Source organism: Alligator mississippiensis, chromosome 4, assembly GCF_030867095.1.
Source record: "Alligator mississippiensis isolate rAllMis1 chromosome 4, rAllMis1, whole genome shotgun sequence".
Classification (NCBI taxonomy): domain Eukaryota; kingdom Metazoa; phylum Chordata; order Crocodylia; family Alligatoridae; genus Alligator; species Alligator mississippiensis.
In genome coordinates this window covers 254,327,596-254,351,029 of record NC_081827.1, presented here as the reverse complement: position 1 = coordinate 254,351,029, position 23,434 = coordinate 254,327,596, and the positions used below count along the sequence as shown (strand labels likewise).

General features: G+C 71.1%; 1 protein-coding gene across 1 annotated transcript in view; it reads right to left on the bottom strand.

Moving 5' to 3' along the window:
- The window catches only part of SPEG (striated muscle enriched protein kinase), a 35,554-nt gene that overhangs the window by 5,209 nt on the left and 6,911 nt on the right, over nt 1-23,434 (bottom strand). Inside the window, exons 2-39 of the mRNA XM_059726310.1 lie at nt 20,798-20,887; nt 20,311-20,695; nt 18,111-19,555; nt 17,809-17,952; nt 16,925-17,107; nt 16,505-16,822; nt 16,131-16,294; nt 15,938-16,026; nt 15,668-15,846; nt 13,861-14,121; nt 13,426-13,584; nt 13,156-13,345; nt 12,516-12,745; nt 12,081-12,200; nt 11,810-11,914; nt 11,519-11,725; nt 11,248-11,371; nt 10,975-11,147; nt 10,738-10,850; nt 9,963-10,131; nt 9,768-9,852; nt 9,463-9,663; nt 9,088-9,148; nt 8,911-8,988; nt 8,506-8,678; nt 8,060-8,086; nt 7,489-7,641; nt 7,366-7,408; nt 7,189-7,257; nt 4,838-6,968; nt 4,578-4,718; nt 4,339-4,455; nt 4,007-4,174; nt 3,769-3,891; nt 3,421-3,585; nt 2,355-3,339; nt 1,804-2,043; nt 1,261-1,484 (exon numbers count right to left, since the gene is read on the bottom strand). Coding sequence (XP_059582293.1) covers nt 1,261-1,484; nt 1,804-2,043; nt 2,355-3,339; nt 3,421-3,585; nt 3,769-3,891; nt 4,007-4,174; nt 4,339-4,455; nt 4,578-4,718; nt 4,838-6,968; nt 7,189-7,257; nt 7,366-7,408; nt 7,489-7,641; nt 8,060-8,086; nt 8,506-8,678; nt 8,911-8,988; nt 9,088-9,148; nt 9,463-9,663; nt 9,768-9,852; nt 9,963-10,131; nt 10,738-10,850; nt 10,975-11,147; nt 11,248-11,371; nt 11,519-11,725; nt 11,810-11,914; nt 12,081-12,200; nt 12,516-12,745; nt 13,156-13,345; nt 13,426-13,584; nt 13,861-14,121; nt 15,668-15,846; nt 15,938-16,026; nt 16,131-16,294; nt 16,505-16,822; nt 16,925-17,107; nt 17,809-17,952; nt 18,111-19,555; nt 20,311-20,695; nt 20,798-20,887 — 10,032 coding nt within the window. The remainder of the gene's footprint in view (nt 1-1,260; nt 1,485-1,803; nt 2,044-2,354; nt 3,340-3,420; nt 3,586-3,768; nt 3,892-4,006; nt 4,175-4,338; nt 4,456-4,577; nt 4,719-4,837; nt 6,969-7,188; nt 7,258-7,365; nt 7,409-7,488; nt 7,642-8,059; nt 8,087-8,505; nt 8,679-8,910; nt 8,989-9,087; nt 9,149-9,462; nt 9,664-9,767; nt 9,853-9,962; nt 10,132-10,737; nt 10,851-10,974; nt 11,148-11,247; nt 11,372-11,518; nt 11,726-11,809; nt 11,915-12,080; nt 12,201-12,515; nt 12,746-13,155; nt 13,346-13,425; nt 13,585-13,860; nt 14,122-15,667; nt 15,847-15,937; nt 16,027-16,130; nt 16,295-16,504; nt 16,823-16,924; nt 17,108-17,808; nt 17,953-18,110; nt 19,556-20,310; nt 20,696-20,797; nt 20,888-23,434) is intronic.

Here is a 23,434-nt window from a genome sequence, read left to right as displayed (position 1 = left end):
GTCCCTTCCCTGCGGCTGCATCCAGCTGGGCGCCCTGGTCTGTCCGTGCGTCTGATCCTTCCCCTGCCCGCGTCAGCGCTGGGCACCAGCCCGGGGGCTCCAGCCCAGGTCCCGGTGTGTTGGGATCCTGCCAGCCCTGTGGTCCTGTCCTCCCAGCTCCATTGGCTGGGCCCAGCGGAGGCCCCGGTGGGCTCCACTCCTGTCCTCCAGGCACGGACTGGTGATGACACGCTCTGCTTGCGGTGACGGGGCCGGTTATCTGTCCGCCTTCATGGGACCAGTTCTGCACCCGAGTCCTCGCTTCCCTCTTGCGTCCTGCGGCTTCCAGTGCTTCCCCCGAGCTCAGCTGCTGCTTCTGCTCCATCCTCCTCGGTGCCAGTCCTGGGGCCGGAGGCCTTCGTCCAGCCTCCGCTGTGCACTGCCTCCCCGCCAGGCTGCCAGATGCTGCCACCAAGGCTCTTTTCTGTGCTGACCGCATGGACCCTGGCCCTGCAGAGCTGTGTCCTGCCCAGGGCAGAGACCCCATGGCCGCAACCTGGACGCCAGGTCCTTGCCACGATCCCAGAGCCAGGTGGGCATCCTCCAGGGAACCGCCTCCATCACTTCACCAGCCAGGTCCCCGCTGGCCCCAGCCCCTCTCTGGACGGGCCTTTGCTCTCTGCCAACCAGTCGCAGCTCTGGCCCCTCTGAGCCAGTCAGTCTCAAAGGTGCTGTCCCACCCTGCCCTACCCTGCAGACTGGTGGGGGTGAAACAGGGCCTGGGGGAGCGCGGCCTGAAGGTGAAGCAGCGCCTGCACTGACAAATGTGCTCCCGCGCACACGACTTGCATGGATGCTTGTGCTCCAGCATGCACACGACCCACACTGACACGTGCTCTGATGTGCACAACCTGCCTACACTCGCCTGCATGCTCCATTGTGTGCACCCCGCACACGTTCACATGCGCACCAGCATGTCCCCACATACACTCCTACGTGTGCTCCACTGTGTCCACCCCCTGCAGTCACACATACTCCCGTGCACTCGCATGTGTAGTGCAACACACCCACCCCCCTGCGCTGACACACACTCCCTCTGTATCACACACAGGCCTTCAAGCATGTCTTCGCCCTGCTCCCATGCATGTCCCTGTGCACTCACACATGTACAACAGTGTGCCCATACCCCCCACACATTCACACATGTAATCACCATGTACTCACGTACTCCAGCATGCCCATGCAGCTTGCACTCGCACATGTACGCCCCTGTGCACTCACACATGTACTCCAGCGTGCCCACACGCCGTCCCAGCTGCCGCAGCACCAGCGGGTTGTAGGTCTGGGCGCTGCCAAAGTCGACGATCTTGATGGTGTTGATGCAGGAGACGAGGATGTTGTCGGGCTTGATGTCCAGGTGCACGATACGGCGCCCGTGCAGGTACTCGAGGCCCTGCAGCACCTGCAGCAGGTAGCTCGCCACGTCGTCCTCCGAGTATCGGAACCTGCCGCGGGCCGAGTGTCAGCAGGTCGGCCTCTGCCTCATTAGACCCAGGGCCCCTCGTTAAACCAGGCCCCTCGTTAGACAGCCACTCCCCTTGGGAAACGCCCGCTCCAGCTCTCCCCCATTTCCGGGCTATGGAGCATCCCAGCGCCAGGCCGCGCTGCACGGCTGGGCGGGTAGGGACCACTCGGCTCCTCCCTCTGGGAGCCCCGCGGGTCCACGGTGCAGGCGCTGGCGCCCTTCCCCATGCAATGTTCACAGCCCCTCCGTCCGCAGAGAGGAGTCTCCCCCGGGGCCCAGCCCCCTGCCCCCTGCCCCACCTGTCGACGAGGCTGTAGAGCAGCTCCTTGCCGGCACAGGTCTCGCAGATGAGCACGAGGTAGCGGGGTGTGATGTAGGCCTCGTGCAGGGCCATGATGCGCTGGTGTCGCAGCGCCTTGAGCACCTCGTACTCCTGCAGCACGCTCTGCTTCCGCTCCGCCTCGTACGGCACGATCTTGGCCACAAACCGCTTCCCCGTCGCGTTCTCCTTGCACTCCCGGATCACCCCGAACCGGCCCCTGCCGGCCATGGCACCGCTCAGCACCGCTGCCCAGCACCCGCATCACCCCCTTCCCTGCCCCTTCCTCCCGCTTTGGGGGCCCGCTCCTGTGGTCTCGGCATGGCTGTGGGCAGAGCCCCAGGATCGGGGCTCCGCAGGATGGGACGTTTCCAGCCGCGGCCCAACCCTACTCCCAGGTCACTGGGATGGGGCAGAGGGGACAGGACAAGACCAGGCTTCGGCTCTGGCACTGGGCTGCTGGCAACCAACATGGCGTGCCCAGGGCTGGGGCCGGGGCTGGGGCCAGACCCGCTCCCGCAGCCTCCTCACCTGGCCTTCTCATCCAGGAAGGTGTAGGGCTTCTGCGGCACCCCCTGGTGCAGCCCCGAGCTGTCCTTGGCTGCGGTGGCCTCTCGCCCCACAGGGCTGACGCGGCTGGGCGCAGGGGCCGCGGGCACATCCTCGGTGGGCGGCGGTACGGGCGGCAGGGAGACGAAGGAGGTGACCATGAACTTGGGGGCCGCTGACGGGGCCACCTTCCGCACTGGTGCTGCTTTGGCAGAGGGGGCCGCCGGTGCGATGGGGGAGAACTTGGAGGCCGGCTGGGCCGGTGGAGTGGGTGAGACCCTGGCACCTAGGGCAGTCGCGGGGGCTGAGGAGACCCCGGCATCTGGGGTGGCTGCAGGGGCAGGCGAGACCCGGGCTGGCGTGGCCGCACGTGCCGGCAAGACCCGGGCATCTGAGACAGCCGTGGGCGCTGGTGAGACCTGGACTGTCGCAACCATGGGCGCTGGTGAGACCTGGGCTGGTGCAATCGTGGGCGCTGGTGAGACCTGGGCTGTCACAGCCATGGGTGCTGGTGAGACCAGGGCTGGTGCAACCGTGGGCGCTGGTGAGACCTGGGCTGTCACAGCCGTGGGTGCTGGTGAGACCAGGGCTGGTGCAACCGTGGGCGCTGGTGAGACCTGGGCTGGTGCAACCGTGGGTGCTGGTGAGACCTGGGCATGTGGGACAGCCGTGGGCGCTGGCGAGACCGGTCCATCGGGGGCGGCTGCAGCCGGGACAGGGGGCGCAGTCCTGGCTGGCGTCAGCGCTGGCTCCGGCGGGGCCGACACCGCGATGGCCGGAGCGGGACTGCCCGGGGGAGGCTCAGGCACCGCCTTGTCCTCGGCAGCGCCGGGCCCGACCGCCTGGTGTGCGTGGGGTGGGGTAGCTGGTGCAGCCTCAGCGCTCTGGTCCCGAGGCGTCTGGGTGGACCTGGAGGCAGCCTCTCTCTCAGGGGTGGCAGCCACCGGCTTCCTGGCACCGGGGGGCTCTGGAGGGAGGGAGGGAGCGGAGGGTCAGGCCGCCTGGCCAGCGCCTGGCTCTGCATCCCTGTGCGCAGAGCCCGGCTCACCTGCGCCCTCCACCACGACCTTCTCGGAGGGGCTGCTGTAGGGGCCCTGCCCGGCCTTGTTGACGCAGGCGACGCGGAAGCGCATGGTGGTGCCAGGCGGCAGCTCCGTCACGTTGAAGTAGCAGTCGGCGATGCCCGAGCTGATGATCTTCCACTCGTGCTCCCCTGGGGCGGGTGCAGGGGCAGAGTCAGGGCGGGGGCAGCCACCCCGGCACCCCCCAAAGCCCCCTGTCCTAGAGCCTGCAAAGCTGCAGGTGCAAGCCCAGGCCCAGGGCAGGTGGCATGGCACGGAGCTCTCAATGCCCGCGCGTGCCGGGCCCAGAGCCAGAGCAGGCCGGGAGCACGTACCGTTGGCCTTGCGCTCCAGCGTGTAGGTGCAGGGGGCCTGGCTGTCCGAGGGCTTCCACAGCACCAGCACCGTGTTCTTGTACTTCTGCGGGATCTCGGGGGTGCCTGGCTTCCCGGGGAGCCCTGCGGGGCAGGGACGGGGCAGGTGGGAAGGGGCCAGGCTGGCACGAGCACGGCTCCGACACCTGGAGACCCCCCAGGACCCTCGGTGCCCCCAGACACCTGCCCGTGCCCTTACGTGCCACCGCCAGGGTGCAGGAGCTGGCAGCAGAGCCCAGGGCGTTGGCGGCGACGCACTCGTACAGCCCCGCGTCCCGCCGGCCAGCCTTGGCGATGGTCAGCAGCTGGCGCCCGTCCTTGCACGACACCACGGTCGCCCCATCCGTCGGCTCCAGCGGCCGCTTGTCTGCAGGGAGGGATGGGCCAGAGAGGCAGGGCTCGTGGCACTGGTCTTGGGCTGCTCGCAGGCTCCCTGCCCCTCCCTGGACCCCCAGCTGCACCCCAAGTGCCTCCGTGGCCCATTCATGGAGGTCTGTGGCCCGGGTGCAGCATCCCCCCAGCAGCCCACACCTTTCATCCAGATGATGCGGGGAGTGGGGCTGGCGGCTGGTAGGCAGCAGAGAGTCACCGGGTCGCCCTCCAGCAGCACCTGGTCCTTCAGCTTGATGTGAAACACGGGGGGGAAGTCTGGGGAGCAGGGGGCAGGGGGTGAGTGGGGGTCCCCAGCCCCCCCACGGGCCAGCTTGCCTCTTCCCATCCAGCTGCAGGGACAAGGGCCCCCGTCCGCCCTGCCCTGTCCCCGCACGCACCTGACTCGCTGGGCACGTAGGGGCGGCCCGGCGCGGCACCGTCCTCGCGCAGGACGCTGGCCGGCAGGTTGGGCTGCGAGGCCACCTTGTCCTTCTTGGGCCGCGACAGGCCCCAGCGGTCCCAGCGCGAGCGCCCGGAGGCTGCAGACACGCACATGGCTCAGACCGTCCCCAGCAACACCGCGGACCCGGGGTGCCGCAACTGGGGGGCTACGGACCCCTGGACGCAGGGACCATCTGGCTCCAACGCGGGCACTCACCTTTAGCGGAGATGTCAGAGCGGGCGCTGGCCTCGGAGCCGAGGGACTCGGACGAGGGGGGCGCGGCGGCAGCCTGGACCCCCAGCTGGTCCTGGGGGACGCCCACCTGGCGCAGGCTCTGCCCCTCCGAGTTGGCGCGGCGCAACCGGGACAGCAAGGGCGTGCGCTTCTCGGGCGCCTCGGCCCCCTCCGCCTCCCGCCGGTCCTCGGCCTGGCCCCACAGCCGCAGGGACACGCGCTCCACGGCCGAGCTGATCTGCCGCCGCACGGCCACCACGGGCGACTCGCCTCCGCTCTCCGCCTCCGGCTTCTCCAGGCCCCAGGACAGCCGCCGGCCCCGGCTGGGGGTCTCGCCACCCCGCGCCGGCTCGGGGGGCGCCTTGCGCTCGGCGGGGGGCGTGCGGCGGAGCAGCAGCGACATGCGGCGCAAGAAGCCGGGCTCCGGCTCCGCTGCCCGCAGGTCCTGCACCGACTGGGAGCGCTCGGCCGGGCCCCGGGGCAGCGGGGACAGCTCCAGCGGGGCCCCGGCGGGCCGGGGCCGGTACACGTCCTCCTGCCGGGCCGGCGGGCCGCCCACGTGCCGGTCCTCAGAGCGCGAGCGGCTCAAGAGCTTCAGCCCGCGGCTGAGCGAGCCGCCCCGGCCGCGCTTGAACTTGGCCTCGAAGATCTCCTCAGACGCCAGGTCCTCGATGTGCGGGGCGCTGCCCGAGAGCCGGGCCGGCGCCGCCTGCACCGCGGGTGCCACTGGGAGCAGGGGCTCGGCTGGGACGGGCGCCGGGGGCGGCTCCGGGGTGGCTGCTGGGGGTGCGGGCACCTGTCGGGCCTGGCCGGGCTCCACGGGGACCAGGATGGACTGCATCACCTCAGCGTATGCCGAGGGCTTGGGGGCTCGGGCGCCCGGGGCAGGCTCCAGCATCGCTGTTCTGGGCTTGGCAGCGGCCTCGATGGGGGCTCGGGTGACCTCCGGCCTCGGCTGCAGCTTTGCTATCAGCTGCTCCACCTCGGGCTTGGCTGAGCCGGGCCTGGGCCCCGGCTTGGCTTTAGCATCTGCGCCGGGCACCTTCCCAGGGGTGGCCTTGTCCTGGGGTGCCCCCAGCTCGGGGGCGGGCACAGGGCTGTCCCGCGGGGTTTGGGGCCGGGACTCGTTGAGGGCCGAGAGCGACGGCGACTCCTGGAGCTGCTGGGCCTCGAGCTGGGCCAGCGGGATCTCGAGCGGGGCGCCGCAGCGGCGCCGCAGGGTCACGGGCTCGGCGTCGCCGTGGCTGAAGGAGCTGCTCTTCTGCAGCCGGTGCTCGGGCGGCGGGCGCAGCGGAGCCGCCTCGCTCGAGGCCGCGCGCTCCAGCCGCGGCCCCGTTGCAGCCGCATCCGGCCGCGGTGGGCGCAGCCATTTCCTCTCGCCCAGCGTCTCCAGGAGGGGCCCGCGCAGGCCGCTGAGCCGCCCGTCGCCCGAGCTGCCCCGCAGCAGGCGCTGCCGCATCAGCTCCAGGCGCTGCGTGGGCTCCTCCTCGGGCCGGCGCCGCGCTGGGCCGCCCGGGCTGGGGCTGCGCCGGGGCAGCTCCATGGAGGCCGCCTTCTTCAGGGGCTCAGCGGGGCCAGCGGGTGGCTCGGGGCCGGTGCCCGGGGGCAGGCGCAGCAGCAGGGCACTGTCGGCGGAGCTGCCACGCTTGAGCTCGCCACGGCGGGAGGACGGGTGCGCTAGCCCTGGCAGCTCTGGGCTGGAGCCCTTGTGGGGCGCGGGGCGTGGGGGCTCGGGGCGCCGCTGGGATGCGGGCGGCTCCTCGTCCGAGGACCCAGGCTCCTCCGGCTCCGTGGAGCGCTTCCGGGCTCTGGCGCCCCGTGGCCGCTTCCCGGCCTCCTCGACCCCCGCGCCCTGCCAGTCCATGGGCGCTGCCTCGTCGTCCGTGGGGATCTCGTCCAGCGACACGCGGGAGCCGGCGGCCTCGGCGGCGGTGGGGTGGGGCGCGGGTAGGCAGGGCAGCTCCTCTGGGTCGTCCGAGTCGGAGGAGGATGACAGGGCCGCCGGCTCCGCCGAGTGCCGGGGCACGGCGACCGAGAGGCGGTCGCAGGCGTCGGCCAGCAGCTCCGAGATGGGCCGCAGCACCATGTGGCACTTGTAGCTGATCTGGGAGCGCTGTGGAGGGCAGGGCAGGGCAGGGGTTGGGATCATGCCCCGCCACGCACGAGCCTCCTGCCCTGCCCCGCACCGTGCCACGGCTCCACGCCGGCACCAGGCACAAGGCACCCACGCAGGGAGCATGCTCCATCGTCCTGGTCCTGGCACCGGGTCTGGACACCAGAGACTACAGGACAACCCTTGCCCAGCTCAAGGCAGCTCGCGGCCCCGGCATTACCTGCCAGCGCCGGCGGGAGATGAAGAGCCGCAGGTGGTCAGTGGGGATGGTCTTCCCTTTGGCCAGCGTCTGGGGGGAGCACAGGGGTCAGCACACATCCTGGCCAGGCTGCCCGGGCCCCAGGCCCGCCCCGCCCCGCCCCGTGGGAGCTGGACCCCTGCCCAGAGGTGCACCCACCTTGAACCAGGGGTGCTCCAGCGTCTGCTCCGCGTCGGGTCTCCTGCAGAGGGGACAAGGCTGCGGTCAGGGCCCAGGGGTGCCCGAGCTGCCCGCGCACCAGGGGCTGGGGGTGGTACTCACAGGCGGTCGCTGACGAGCACCTTGATGACGAAGCCCTTGGCCTCGCGCGTCAGCCCACGAAACCCGCGCTCCTCGAAGGCCACGTTGTAGTTGCGGATGTTCATCAGCGTCGTGCGGTCGTTCTCGCCCACGAAGGGCGAGATCCCGGTCAGGCTGCGTGACACGGGGTGCCGTGAGGGCCACGCCAGGGGGCCTGCAACCTGGGCAGCCAGGGAGGGCCTGGTGCTCAGGGGGTTAAAGGGTGGTGTGGGGGTCCCTGGCACCCCTCCGGCTGCCCCAGGGTGGGGGGGGGGCAGTTTCTGTGGGAACGGGGGCACTGGGGCTAACCAGGATTTTGGAGGGGTCTGAGGTTAATACAGGGAGCCTAGCCCATGACCCCCAACCCCAACCATCCCCCTGCACCATGACCCACTCAACCCAGGACCCCCGACAGCCCCAACCCCTGATACTCTGCCCCCCCCCACAACAACCCCCACCCCTATGACCCTCCCAACCCCTGACCACCCACAACCCAGGATCCCCAAATCCCTCCAGCCCCCGCAGTGCTGAGCCCCCAGCCCCGCAGCCTTACCACAGGTAGGTGATGACCCCGACGGGCCTGCGGAGAGAAGGACGGAGCTGGTCAGGCTGGAGACGGACGTCGCCTCGGTGCCGCCTTGGAAAGGTTCGTGGTGGCACGGAGCCAAGGCGGGGAGATGCCCACGGGGCCGGCCCATGCCAAGGCCACGGGGGACCCAGCACGGGGCAGCGAGGGACAGGGGATCCCTGGTCAAACGGGACCCATTGCCCGCGAGGGGCGAGGGCGGCCAGGGTTTCTCCCAGGAAAGCAGAGCAGCGGTGGCAGGACGTGCCCCAGGGTCCCGGAGCCGCGGGGGCGTATCCAGTCCAGCCTTGCCCGAGGCTGGATCCGTCCCATCCCAGAAGGGACACGGCTGCCCCCAACTGCAAGGAGCCGGGGCGCTGCAGGTTAGGTCCCGCGCGGGCACCACCCTGGGGGGCTCGGCCGGGGGCCGTTACCAGACATCGGTGACGGGGGAGACGGGGCTCTGGCTGACGATCTCAGGCCCCACAAACTCGGGCGTGCCGTAGGCGCAGTACTGCGGCTCGCCCGCGGTCAGCTCCTGCGCGTTCCCGAAGTCACAGATCCGCACCTGCTCGCTGCTGGGGTCGGCCATCAGCAGGTTGTCGGGCTGCGGGGTGGGTGCCAGTCAGGGGGGCACGGACCAGGGGCCCCAGACGCTCACTGGGGACCTGGAGCCGCTTGGCGTGGGGGGAGCAGGGCCGTGGGTGTAGGGGGTCTGGGCATCCGACCCCGAGCGAGAGCCAGGGTCAGGGCAGGGCTGAGCCCGACGGCCTCCAGGGCGCCGCGCTGTCACGGGATGGGGGTGCAGGGTCCAGGGGATCCGGGGGCCGTGCCCTCACCTTGATGTCGAGGTGCAGGATGCCGCACTGGTGCAGGTAGCGGAGCCCTTCCAGCACCTGCCGCATGTAGGAGCGAACCTGGGGGCGGCGGGGGCAGCATCACGTGGTGTCGGGGGGCTGGTGCTGCCCCCCAGCACCCCGGTGCTGCCCGGCCCCCACCCCGCCAGCCAGGCTCACCTCGGACTCGGACACGGCGATCTTCCTGGCCATCCTGTCTAGCAGCTCCTCCTCCGCGCAGCTGGCACCAGTCAAGGCGCACAGCGCCAGCGCAGCCCCCCGCAGCACCACCCCCCCCCCAGAGCCGCAGCCCCTGCCACCCAGTGCTGTGAGCTTCTCTGTGGCGGTGCCCACCCAGGGACCCCAGCCCCTCCACAGCACCCCGTACTGCAAGCTTCCCCACAGCAGTGCCCTGCTCAGCCACAGCTCCACACCCTCCCCGCAGCAGGGGCTGGTGCTGCTGGGTTTGGGGCATGCATTCTCTGCACAGCCTGCCCTGGCTCCCGATGCTGCGAGCTTCCCCCAAGCAGTGCCGTCCCAGAGCTCGGAGGATACAGCTCCATGACGATGATGAGGGCGTTCTTCTTCTCGAAGGCGTCGTGGAAGTAGACGACGCGCTCGTGGTCCAGGCGTGAGAGGATGTGCAGCTCCCGGCGCGCCGACGCCTTGGCTTTGGCCCGCCCGGGGATGAACTTGGCAGCATACTCCAGCATGCTGCTCTTCTCCGTCACCCGCCGCAGGTAGGAGAAGGCCCCTCTGCAAGGCACCGGCCGTCGGCGGGGGCACACATTGCCCCTCCCAGTGCCTGGGCAGGACCCCCAGCCCCGGGGGCACAGGGGTAGGCTGGGGCATCCCCTCACCTCCCGATCTCCTCATGCACATCGTAGTAGTCGGTCAGCCGCCGCGCCTTGTCCTCGCTTGCCGCCACCTCGGCCTTGGGCTGGGCTGCAAGGCAGAGACATGGGGTCAGGCCTGATGCTACGGTGATGGGCCCAGGGACCGGGGCAGCCTGCAGGGGCAGGGACCGGCTCATGGGCCCCCAGCCTGCACGGTACCTGGGCGCACGACCAGCTCGGCCTTGCAGGAGATGAGGCCGGCGGGGTTGCGGGCTGTGCAGGTGTAGACGCCGGCGTCCTCAGGGGTGGCACCCAGCAGCACCAGGGAGCACTCGCTGTCGTCGTACACGAAGCTCACGTGGGCGCTCTCCTCCAGCCGCACCTCGTCCTGGGCACAGCGGGCGGTGGGGGGTCGGCACGGAGGTGGGGAGATGGGAATCACTCCCCCTCCCGGTAGCGAGGACTCCGATGGCTGTATGCAGACCCTCCCCGGGGAGTGGGGGCACTGCACGACCCACAGCCCCCCGGTCTCCCGGCCAGAGCCCGGCCGGAGGCAGAGCAGGTTGGCATGCCCCAGGCTGCGGGGATGGAGGCAGTATGGCCGCAGGGCCCTACGACGAGCTCCGGGAGCTGGGGGTTCCCCAGGGGCAAGGACTGCCCCTGCACAGACTCCTGGGGCAGTCGGGAGGGCGCACACGGTGTGGACAGCTCCAGGCACCGGGGCAGCGCAGCGGGACCTGCCCACCCTGCTTGGCACAGTCCAGGAGGTCCCCGATGCGGGGGATGTGGGCCAGGACCCCCAGCAGGCAGGACAGGGTATGTGGGTGCAAGAGGCGTAGACTTAGACTAGCAGGAGGCTGCGGGTCGGGCGTGAGGGGCAGCAGCGGGGCTGGTGGGGGGAGGCAGGGGGCTGCAGGTCAGGAGCGAGGGGCACCGGCAGGGCTGGGCAGGGGGGCTGGTGCTGGGCGCAGGCAGGCCCCAGCGTGGCACCCACCTTGAACCACATGATGTCGGGCAGCGGCTTCCCCTCCACGACCACGGCGAAGCGCGGCGTCTCACCTATGCCCACGTCGATGTCCTCCATGATGGACTCGAAGCGCGGAGCCTCTGCAAGACCCGGAGCCATCGAGCATGCAGCCACCCCCCCCCTCCCGCTCACCCTCTGGCCCCGCCCCACCACGGGAGGGGCGTGGCCTGCTTGTCCAGGCCCCGCCCCCTCCGCCCCCCCTACCTGCCAGCTCAAGGGCGATGGAGCAGGTGTCGGCGCCGTGCGGGTTGCGCACCTCGCAGGCCAGCTCCCCGGCATCGGCCCGGCCCGCCCGGAAGATGCGCAGGCTGTGCTGGTCGTCGTCCGGCATGCTCAGCTCGTACGCCCCGTCCTGCTCGCCCAGCACCACCTCGCCCCTGCACCCACACGGTGCCATGAGCCTGGCACCGGAGCCGTCCGTGGCAGCTTAGCCCAGCCCTGCCCCCTTGTTCGCAGCCCCCCGGCCAGGGGACCCACCTCCTCCAGATGACCGTGGCCTCCACGTGGTTAAGGGTGACGGTGATGGTGGCTGGCTGCCCCTCCACCAGGAACACCATGTCCGGCTTGTCCAGGATCACCGGCGTCTCCTCCAAGTAGGGGCCTGAGGCACAGCCCCCAGCCCCGCTGTCACCAGGGCAGCGGGGCTCCCACAACGGGCAGCAGGGCCGGTGACGGGGGCAAGACCCTAGCCACGCTGCCCTGGCTGTGCTGGACCCCTGCCACCGTGCCCCGTCAAGCCCATCCTCACCGCGGTCCAGGAGCTGCACAGGTCCGGCGGGCGGCGATGGCTTGCTGCTGGCCTTGGGGGTGGCGGTGATGACGCGGAAGAGGTAGAGAGCCCCCTTGGTGAGCGCGTGCACCGTGTAGGCCGTGTCCCGCACACCCGTGGCGAAGACTGTCCAGTGGCTGGTGCCCACCACCTGCTGCTGGATGGTGTAGGTCACGGTGGCCGGGTCTGCGGCACGGGGCGGCGGTCAGCGCGGGGTTAACCGGCCCCCAGGGGCTGCCCGGGTATGTCTCCATCCCTCCCCCGACTCACCGATGGCCGAATCCAGCCAGCGGGGCTTGTTCCAGGTGAGTGTGATGGCCTTGCCGGTCACCGCAGCCACGGTGGGAGGGCCATCGGGAGGTGTCGGCACCACGTCTGCAGGACACGGGTGGGCACGGGCATGGGTGCGGTACTGGGCAGGTGCCAGCCACCGTCTGGGGCCGGGGAGCCGGTGCCAGGTCCAGCCATGTGTCAGGGATCAGGGGGTTGGTGCCAGTGCCGGGGGCTGCCCATGGCTGTGGTATGGGGGGGGGGTCCTTACCTGTGACGTAGAGGTGAGCGTAGCACGTGGCCTTGCCGACCTTGTTGGCAATGACACTCTTGTAGACGCCAGCGTGGGCATGGGTGATGGCCACGAACACCAGACGGTGGACGTCCTTGACTGGGGGGGGCAGAGAATGGGGTTCAAACCCCAGGAGGGGGCAGCTGTGGCACTGCTGTCCCCAGGAGCCAATGGGATGGAGGAAGCAGCAGGGCATGCTGGGATAGCAAAGCAGGGGTGCAACGAGCGGAGCATGACACGGGGGGCATGTGGTTGTTGCAGGCGCTGCGAGCAGGGCAGCAGCCGCTGGTCCAGTCCCACCCGGGGAAGCCCGCGGGCTCTGGGTGCACCGTGGCGGCAGGGCCGGTGCTCGGGCAGGAGTGGGCACTGCATGCCAGGCACGTGGCTCAGGCGGGGCCGCGGGGGGAGCCCTACACTGCGTCATGCGGCGGTCGTCGGCGCTGCGGAGCCGGGCGCCGTTGTGGAACCAGGCGATGGTGGGGTAGGGCAGCCCGGCCACCTGGCACTCCAGCACCGCCTCCTTGCCCTCCACCACGTCCAGGTCCTGCAGCGGCCGCAGGAAGTCGGGCATGGTGAAGCGCTCGGCCTCTGTCTCCACCTGCTCCGGCTCCTCAGGGATGGACGGCATCTTCTCCAGCTTGGAGCTGCAAGAGCCATGTGCCCACTGCTCAGCCAGGGCATGCAGCACACCCGCATGGCTCCTCCAGTGCTGCCACCCTGTGCCAGTGTACCTGGGGGGTAGGGGGAGACACCCAGGCAAGAGCAGCTCTCCTGGGCCCTGCTCCCGCCCCTGGAGGTGCCCAGCTCCAGGCAGGGGTGGAGGCACTGGCACCGAGGCCCGGCCTCAGCCGACAGTCCAGGGAGCAGGGTCAGGGCACAGCTGAAGCTGTCACCCCGCGCCGGAGCCGGGCGAGAACCCAGGAGTGCTGCATCAGTCCCACGAACCCTCGGAGCATGGTGCCTGCCCCCTCCATCGACACCTCCGGGCACCAGGCCTGGAGCTGGGGCCTGCTGTGCCCCCCAAGCCCCTCCTGCCCGTGGCCCCAGCACTCACGCGTGGGCGGTGGCAGCAGGACGTGGCTCCTCCACGTAGAGCTGGGCGGCGCTCTCAGCCTGGCCGTGGGCATTGTGAGCGCTGGCGGCGTAGCGCCCCTCATCCTCGGCACCCACGTGTGCAATGAGCAGCGAGTGCAGCCCCCGGTCCCGCAGCACCCGCACATTCTCGCTCTCCTGCACCGGCAGCCCTGGGGGCAGACAGCGTCAGTGCCACGCCGGAGCCACCGCCCGAGCACGAGGCCCCGGCACCACGAGGGCGGCCGCTCACCGAAATGGGTCCAGGTGACAGCAGGTGGCGGGTTGCCACTGATCTTGCAGTCGAAGCGGGCCGCGCGCCCCTCCACCACGGCCAGGTCCTCCAGCGGGCGGGTGAAGAGCGGTTCCACCGAGGGCTGCACCGTCAGCCGGGCGCTGCACGTCAGCTCCTCTGCAACCAGGGCCCCGTGGTGGGGGTGAGCACCAGGACCTGGCCACGCCTGGCCCCATGGCCGTGCAGGGCGCCCTGCCTGCGTGCATGCGTGTGCAAGGTGCCAGGTTCCCTTGCACACGTGCAGGCATACCTGCCTGTGCACGCACACTACCCCATCCCCAGAGGCATCTATCTGGGGGGGGTCATGGTCTCCCCAATGCCAGGACCACGCAGCCTGGCACAGAGCAGGAAGGGCCCTTACCCCCCCTGCCACGCACACCCCCCACCCTGTACCTTTGGCGGTGCTGAGCTTGCAGGTGTAGACACCGCTGTCATCCTCGTGCACAGAGCTGAGCAGCAGCTTGCATTTGCGCCCGTCAAAGTGCATCTTGCACTGGAGCAGGGCAGGCTGCAGCAGGCGCCCCCGCCACAGCCAGTCCATGTCCACGTCGGGCGGGCCAGCCACCAGGCACTCGAACAGCGCCCGCTCCCCCGCCCCGGCCACCATGTCCTGCAGCGGTGCCACGACGGCCAGCGCCGACCCGGCGGGGTGCGCTGGGGGGAGAGAGACACGTCTGAGGAGCGTGGGGGCAGGGCGGGAGGGGGGCAGCAGAGCTGGGGGGGCAGGAACAGACCACGCAGCACTTTAGCAAACAGACTTTATTAGAGCTACAAAAAGGGCCACGCGAGACACCCCCCCGCCGCCGGGCCCGGTGCAGTGCATGGTGGGATAGTGGGGGGCTGACACTTGTGCTGTTCGGGGAGGGGCTTGAGGCCCCTGGGGGGGCTGGGAGCTGCCGCTGGGTCTCCTGCCCCCTGCCCCGTGACCATGGGTGGGCACCCCCGGCCCCTTGGCAGTGCGGAGAGGAGCAGAGCAGGACACGCAGACATGGACGTGGACAGACCGAGACACACAGCACCACGCAGCCAGCACGGCCCGGCCCCCGCCCACCACCCTGCTGCCCGCAAGACCCCGGCCCCCGTCCGGAGCCGGCGCGTCGGTGCTTTAGCCGTGGAGCCCAGCGTCCGGGACGAGGCGAGGCAGGGCCGGGCCAGGCCGGGCCGGGCCAGGGGCTGCAGTCCCTGCCCCGCGGCCGCGCCGTGGCTGCTGGAGGCGAGGTCCGGCTACCGAGCCCCGCGGCGGGCAGGCCCCTACCGCATGCCCCCTGTGTACAGACAAAAACCGCAGTCAGCAAGCGCAGGGTTAGTGCAACGCACGCCACAGCCACGCGGGCACACACACACCGACACGACGCGGACACACACAGCACAAGACATGCATGCACATGGCGGGGGGACGAGGATGGCACAGTGGGGTACGTGTCTCCTGGCACGCGTGCTCCTCCTTTCCCTGTACGGGTCAAGCGTGTGCAGGGGGGCATCTCACGAGGAATCGGGCCCTGCTACGTGCCAGGCCCTGCCGGGGGCCCACACCCCTCGCACCCCCAGGCTGGAGGGACCAGCGTGAACAGGGGTGTGAAATGGAGACGGGAGCTCGGCCACAGGTGGGAACCAACTCAGGTGCCAGTGCCAGCTCCGGACCAGGAGGTCCCACCCGTGGCCTGTGGCTGGCCAAGCTGGGGGGCCGTGGACCCGGCTGAGGGAAGTGCCTGTGTTGGTGCCAGGGCCAGAGCTGGCCCCATGACCCGGCCTCCATGGTGCCGGGCAGGCTTCTGCCCAGGCCAGAGCCCCAGGGTGCCTCTAGCCCGGCCCACGTGCTCCAGCCACGACAGCAGGAGGTGCTGTGGGCGCGTGGGAGGGGCTGGACCGGGGCAGCTGCTGCGGGGAAGGGGCACAGGGGACAAGCCTCTTCCAGAGACCAACACCCAAAGGGCCCTGCAGCGACGGGCGCCACAGAGCTGGCAAGACAGGGTGGTGTGTGCGAGTGCTGCCACTCAGGCGCACGCCAGGGTGGGAGGGCAGGGGCTGTGGGTCGGGAGTGAGGGGCACCAGCAGGGCCAGGAGGTGTGGACAAGCGGGTGAGGACAGACCCCCCCCCCGCCCACCCAGCTGCGCCCTCAGCCTGGAGGAGCCGTGCCGGGGCCCCAGGTGCTGTCGCCACCGGGGTCTGGGTTGGGGCAGAAGGACCTGGCTGCATTACCTCTGACCTCCAGCTTGGCCTCGCACTGCCGCGTGCCGTACTCATTGATGGCCTTGCAGACGTAGTAGCCAGAATCGGTGATCTCAGCCGCCGCGATGCGCAGCGTGAAGGCGCCGCCATCCTCCTCCTCCACCGCACGGTGCCGGCGCCCATACTTCACCGGCTGCCGGTTCCTCAGCCTGGGCCGGGGACAGTGCAGTCAGGCCCCATGGCACTACAGCAGCCCCGTCCCCTCGGGGTCCTGCCACCCCCCGCCCACCCTGTGCTCACCAGTAGATGATGGGCTTGGGCTCCCCACGGACCCGCACACTCATGCTGACGTCCTGCCCCTCCAGCACCGCCTGGTCCGACAGCGTCGCCTGCGGAGGGGACGGTCAGGGACCCGTGCCGGGGCTGCCCAGAGCCCTGGCGCAGGCCTGGGCCCACAGAGCCGGCCCAGCACTCGCCCCTGCCGTATGCTCACCTCGAAGGCTGGCGCCGCCTTGATGCCGGGGTCCGGGGCACGGGCCCGGGGGGCGGGAGGCTCAGGCAGATCCTCCGGGGGGCTCAGGTACTCCTCGTCCGAGGCCACCGGGCTGGCCATGGGCCGGGGGGGCGCGGGGGCACCGTGCCAGGGCATGGGCAGCGCTGCCATGGGACACGCGCCCAGCTCAGCTCGGCACCCGCTTCGGCTGCAGAGACCCCCACCCTGCCCGGCCCCGCAGCCCCTTGCCTGGGAGCAAGGACGAGGGGCTGAGCTGTGCCCGTGACCTGTGACCACGACCTTGACTCTGGACAGGAGCCGGGGGCAGGGAGGGCACAGTAGGGGCTCGGGGAGGCCAGGACCACGGCACTCACCAGGCGGCTCAGGCGACTGCATCCCAGCTGCGGTGCACCCCTGCAGCCCCCCTGGCCTGGCCCGGCCCCTCCCCACCCAGGCCCTGGGTCCCACCACTGCCAGCCCTACGTGGGGAGGCTTGGGGGGTCCCAGAGCAGCCCCCCAGCTGCTACCCAGAAGACAGCCAAGCTCAGGGGCACCACTGGTGACTCCTGCACCCCGCCAGGGACCTCCCCCACTTCCCAGGCCAGGTCCCAGCAGCAGGGACCCCCCACACCAGTCCCTGCAGCTGGATCGGGGCCGCAGGGAAGGAAGCGGAGCCCGAGCCGGTGCACGTCAGCTCCGGGCTCAGGCAGCGCCTTGTAGGGTAAGGCAGCCGGATGCCTCGGGACCGCGGCCAGCTGGCAGGCCGCCCCCAGCCCGGCCGCCCCCGCACTCACCGGGCCGCACGGTGAGGATGGCGCTGCAGCAGGATTCGCCCACCTCGTTGGCGGCCGCCACGGTGTAGAGCCCGGCGTCGACCGCCCGGGCCCCGCGCACCAGCAGCGTGTGGCGCTCGCCCTCCGCCCGGATGGGCCGCGCCACTGAGCTGCGCAGGGGCACCCCGTCCTTACGCCACGACACTGGGGGCACAGCAGGGCAGGAAGATCATGCTGAAGCCCGCTGGACACAGGGGCAGGATCAGGACCCCGGGGCACCACGAGGGCAGATGCCCAGACCTGGGGAGGCCTGAACCCCAGCTCTCAGGAAGGGCTGGCCTGGCCTGGGCTCCACGGGGCAGGTGCCACAGGGCAGCACGGGGAGGGTGGAGGGAGACGCAGGACTCCTGGGCTCTCTGGCCCTGCCTGGGACCGACATCTTGCACCCTCTGCAAGGCCCTGCTGCCCGGCAGGCGAGGGGTTAGCCTCTGGGGGGCTTCCACGAGCAAGGGGTGACCCCGAAGCCATACGGCGAGAGGGGCCAGGGGCCCCGGCTCCAAATCCCTGAGGCCGGCCCCAGGGTCCTGGCAGGAGCCCCAGCAGAGGCCCCAGACAGCCCACGGCACGGCCCATGACGTGGCCCCTGCACCACTGCCGCTGGCGTGGTCCGGGGCTGGGCCAGGCCGCCCCTGAGCTCACGCTGCGCAGGGGATGACTCAGTGCTTCCCACCTAATGAGCACGTGGGAACCCGAGCTAACGAGCCCTCCCCGCTGGAGGGGACCCTCCCCAGCAAAGTGACACTGCTGTGGCCACCTGGGGAGTCGATGTCAGGGCCCAGCAGGCACCCAGGAACTCGCAAGCCACGCCGGCTTGGCCACGGCCCAGCTGCCCCCGGGGCCCTCACCTTCGGGGCAGGGGTTGGCAGTGACGATGCACTTGAGCAGCACCTCGCCCCCCACAGTCACGGCCGTGTCCTGGATGGGGATCTCGAAGACGGGCGCCTCCAGCGGGTCCTCGTCCGCCGAGACGTAGGAGTCGTCCGAGGACTCTGCCGGGAGAGCGCGGGCGCTGGCTGAGCAGAGCCAGGGCCGGGGCGGGAGCCCCCTTGCATCTCCAGCAGAGCAGGGGGTGCCCCAGTGCCCAGCCCCAGGGGTCTGCTCGGGGACCCCTGCCCAGTACCCGGCAGTAGAGGAGCGACAGCCCTACCATGCTCCGGGGAGGTGGGCCGGACCCGGCGCCCCTTGCCCTTGCTCCGGGCACTTCTTCCTTCGGAGGCCGGTGTGCCACCATCCTTCCTCTCGCCCACCCTCAGCGGCCTCCTCTCGGGCTCCCGCGCCCCGTGCGGCCCTGGCGCCCGCCGCTCCAGGCTGCCCTCGTACTCCAGGCCAGGCCGTGCCCAGGGCAGGAACCGCGTCTCGGGGGCTGCGTCTCGCTTGCGGTGGGGCTGGCCGGGTGGGCGGACGGTGGCTGGGGCCTCGCTTGCCACCCCGGGGGCCCGGGCATCATGGCCGGCTCTCGCCACGCCCGGGCACGTGGCGGCCTCCAGGGGCCCAGTGCCCGCGAGGTCCCTGCGGCCCAGCGGGGTGGCCTGCGCCAGCGGGCACTGCTCCAGCCTCCTCCGCAGCTCGCCGGTGCCCTCCTGCTGCTGCCCAGGCCGGCGGGCACTGTCCCCCTCCAGCGGCCCGGCCGTGGCACAGCTCCGCACCAGTGGCTTGCGCCCGGCCTTCGTGGCACCCGGCTCCGGCTCGTCGCGGGGCCCCACCATCCCCATGCTGGACAGGGCCAGCTGCTGGATGACACGTGTGTTCTCGGCGGGCACCTGTGGTGATGGCACGTGTGCAGCCGGGGCGGTATGCACGGGCTGGACCTTCTGGACCATGCGGGGGGCCGCGGGCTCGGGGGCAGCCATGGGCTCGCGGGTCTTGGCCAGCTCCTGGGAGCGCCGCAGCTGCTGCTTGGAGACGCTGCACTTGATGCGGCTCAGCTCCTCGGAGAACTTGAGCTCCAGCTCGGCGGCACGGCGCCGCTCGTCCAGGGAGGCAGCCTTGTGGCGGAAGGCCAGGCGCCGGCAGGCCACGCCGCCCAGCTCGGAGCGCGTGCCCTCCCGCAGGTCTTCCCGCGAGCCGCTGGGCGAGGCGGAGGCCATGTTGCCTGCGCCAGCCCCAGGGCGGGCGGCCAGGTCCACGGAGCGGGTCTTGCGCAGGGGCAGCCAGGCGTGCACCGGGAAGGGGCTGTCGCTCTGGTCCAGGCTCCGGCGCCGCTCCTCGAAGCAGCGCAGCTTCTCGAAGATCCTGGAGCCCGAGCGCACCAGCTTGGGCGAGCCGCGCAGCACCGAGACGCGGCCCGAGGCCTCGCTGAGGGGCGTGGGCGGCCGCGAGCCCTGCGTGCTGCTCACCGACGGCCCCGATGACTTGGGCTTGTGCAGCTTCTCCTCCAGCTCCTCGGGCACCGTGTCCCGGTACTCGGCCGGCATCGCTGCCTTCTTGCGGGGCGTCAGGGGCGTGGAGCCGGGCCGCGGCGAGGCAGAGCGCAGCACGGGCGGCTTGGCACTGAGCGGCGGGACGGGCAGGGGCTCGGTGCCCGGCTGTGGGGAGCGGTCGGAGGAGCTGGCGTCCGTGTCGTCCCGCCGGTACCCGCCCTGGGGGAGGCTGCTGCAGGCGGGACGGGATGAGCCGGCATCAGCATCCAGCCGTGCCTTGTGCCAACCTCGCCCCGGCATGGGACGTGGCAGCAGGTCACCCTGGGGGCTGGCGAGGATGGGGGCCCGGCTGGGGTCCGTGCCCCGGCCAGCCTGGGAAGGGGCAGATGAGCTCCAGTCTCCAGCCTCCGGGGGCTGCCTGGGCCCTGCGGGGCTGGCGGCTGACCCGGCTGCACTCGGGCAGTGCTCCAGGACCCGGTGGGGGCATACGGCCGTGGCCGGCCCTAGGGGGCTGGGACTGGGATTGCGGTAGTCAGACCCCCACCCCTGGCTTGTTCAGACCCAGCCCGCAGGCTCTCAGGCGCCCTCCCACCCAGGTGCAATGCAACGAGCCTCGAACATGGAGGGGAGATGGAGGTCGAAGGAACAGGTGATGAGGGGGCGGGGGGGAGTCCGAGCACTGCGCCGGGCACTGGGGAGACCCCGGCCCCTGCCCCACAGCCACATCCCCGGGACCCGCCCTGCACCGGGGGTCAGGGCAGCACCCATGACCACCAGCCCCTTCCAGCTGCCGCCCCCAGGACCCCCCAGACCTGCCTGTCCCCCCACGGCCGGCGCAGCACTCAGAGGCCCCGTTCTCGGCGGTGGTGGGGAACGAAGCAGCCAAAGAAAGACCCCGGCGGGCGGCAGGACGATGGCGGTGGGGCGCGGGGCAGGCGGGGGAGGTGATGGCCCCGGCGTGACGCCCCCCCGCCCCCCGCTACTTACACGTGCAGGGAGAGCGCCCGCCCGCGGTAGAGGCTGAAGGCGCTGCCGTAGGGGTCGCTGCCCACCGAGAGGCTGTCCTCCGACCCCCAGCCCGCGCCCGCCACGTCGGCCCGCGAGGCCCGCACCAGCGGCTCCACGCCCAGGTGCCGGATGCCGGTGCCCCAGGGGGCCGGCGCGTGTGCTTGCCTGGGCAGCGGTGGCGGCGCCGGGGCGTGGGTGCCAGGGCGCAGGTAGGGCCCTCGGGCCGGGGGGCCGGCATCCGTCTCCCTCTCGACCACCGTCTGCTGGCTGCCCGAGCCACTGGAGCGCTCGTCCGCCGGCACCAGCCCCGGTGCGGACGTGGGTGTCGTGCTCACCGAGGCGTCCACCAGCGTGTCCGACTCCCCTGCGCCGGGACGGAGACGGTAGAGCAGGCACCGGGCAGGGAAGGCACCGACTGCACCCGCCAGCCCAATGCCGCCCACCCCTGCCCCCCGTGCCCACTCACCCGTGGGGGTGCTGAATGTGGCGTCATCCTGCAGCTCGCCGCGTGCCGTCACCTGCGGGTCGCTGGCCTCGTCCTCGCCGGTCTCCGAGTCTGGGGGCAGAGACGGGGCGGCGTGAGGGGCCGGCAGGGCTGCGCCCACCTGGCACCAGGCCCCGTCGGGGCACTGCGTGGGCACGGGCGGGCGCAGCAGGGAGCAGAGGCAGGAGCTGGCAGGGAGTCGGGGAGCAGGGCCGGGCGGCGCGGGCGGGGGCAAGTCCTACCGTAGCTTTGCTTCCTGCAGGAGCGGAAAACTTCGCTTCCGTAGGGGCAGCAAGAGAGAGAGAGACATCAACAGCCGGTTATCGGCCCAGCCTGCGAGGCGTGGGGCGCGGGCGCGGGCCCCAGGGCATGGGCACCGGCGGAGCTGGGGGGCGGGGGGCATGCACGGCTCCAGCTGCGGAGGGCGGCTCTGGGCTGAGCTGAGCGGTACTGACCGCCCGGCACGGTCCAGCCCAGCGCAGCCTGGGAATGGGCAGGCAGGTCCCAGGGAGACGCCCAGGAGGAGCAGCGGGGTCAGCGCTGCTGGCGGGGCAGATGCGCAGACCACCCCCAGGGCAGCCCCCAGCCCTGCCCTGGCCGCAGCCTGGCATGAGACCCAGGCCGCAATCCCTGCCCCCAGGGGCAAGGGGGAGCCAGGTCTGAGTTGTGCCCTGGGGGGCAGTAAGTCCTGCCCCCCAAGAGCTCCCCACAGCCCAGCCCAACCCCCCAGACACGCCTGGTCTGAGCCCGTCCTGACACCCCCAGCCCCACGTGCAGCGACGAGGCCCAGAGACACTGAGAGCCCCCGGGAGAGCCCAGGCCCAAGCCATGCCCCCATTGCAGAGCGAGGGGCAACCCCTTCCCCGGCCGGGCAGGCTAAGCAGGGGGCAAACTCCTGCCTGCCCCCCCAGGGCAGTGTGAGCGGGGCCAAGAGCCTCCAGCCAGGACCCCGCGGTGCTGAGTCCCAGCAGGAGCAATAGCACAGCCGGGCACAGCCCCAGTCTGCGGCCGCCCTGCTCTGCCCACGTGGCATCCCCGTGAGTGTGCTCACGCTCACGCCAACCCGCCATGGACACACATGGAGTCCACCTGGCCATGCTCACGCCTATCCAGCCACACAGGTGTACACATGAACATGTGGGCACTGTGCTGCCGTGCACATACACGCGGCCTTCCCCAGCACCCTCAGCCCTGGTGCCCCCAACCGGATGACGGCGAGACCCCCATCACATCACTTGCATGCTCTGGCAGTGCCCAGGGCCCCACTGTCCCCAGCCATTGGAGCCGGGGACCTCCGTGATGGCAGGAGGACACAGCGCTGCCCCAGAGCCAGCGCTGAGCCCGCACTGACCCAGAGACGCCTGTCCGAGACCTGGGCCCAGGGCAGAGCGGACACCTGCGCGCTCCAGGCAGCTGCAGCCGGCTGCGCTTGGCCCCCATGACACGGCCCCCGAGCCCCACGGGACATGACCCCTGTTCAGTCACCAAGGAAGAGTCACCATCCTGCCCCGCTGCAGCACACGGCTGGCCTGTCCACCCCCGGCACTGACCCTGGCAGAGGGGTGCCCCAGGCTGGAGCCCCCCCTCCACCCCTGCATTGCTGGGGTCCCCCATCACGGCACTGCTCCAGCCCACCCCAGCAGAGCCCGGCCAGCACTGGCATGGCCCACCCGCGCCCCCAGAAACCCCAAGGCGGGGGCAGCTCTGGGCTCTTCCACAGGGGCCGAGGGAGCCCCACGTCGCTCAGCTGCACCCCCTGGGGAAGGCAGGCCTGGAAGGTGGAGACTTTGTGCCCAGGCTCCTTGGCCTGTGCATCAGCCCCCCGTGTGTCCTCCCAAATGCCCGCCAGCTGCTGACCCCGGGGGTGATAGGGGAGGCTGGACCGTGAGCCCGGGGCACCGGGCGCGCTCGGGGGGGGCGGTGGGGGCTGCATGCGGGTAACTCAACGCACCATGCGTGAAGCGCCCAAAGCGCCGCGAGTGCCCAGTTTTCTGCAAAGGAAGAGAGAGGAGAGCATGATCCGGGGCTGGGCAGCACAGACAGCAAGAGTGGGGGGCCCGGGGACCCCAGCCCCAGTCGGAGCCTGGCCCAGCGCAGAGACGGCGCAGGCTCGGGGAGCACCCGTGGGGCACAGCAAGCCGGCAGCGGGGGCAGGGGGTGTGCCGGGGTTTGTAGGGCATGGGCAGCCAGTGAGAGGGCAACCAGGATGGCCCAAGTCAGGCAGGCCCTTTGCGGGCGTTCTCCAGGATCCCCTCGGCGCGGACTGGAGCATGTGGACACACGGCAGCAAGACTCAGCCAGGCCACGGGGCCCCAGGCCACGCAGCTGCCCAGCCCAGGCAGGGGAACCCCCAAGACTGCACTCGGCTGCTGCACGCCTGCCAGTGGGCACATGTGGGCACCTCTGATACACACGCATGCACCCCTGTACGCATGTGGACACCCCTGCCACATACACACACACATGCATCCCTGCACATGCACTGACACCTCTGACACATGCACAAGCATCCCTGCACACACATGGACATCATAGACATGCGCACACATGCATGCAACCCTGAACACATGTGGACGTCCGGGACCCAAATGCACACACATGTGCCCCTGCACTCACATG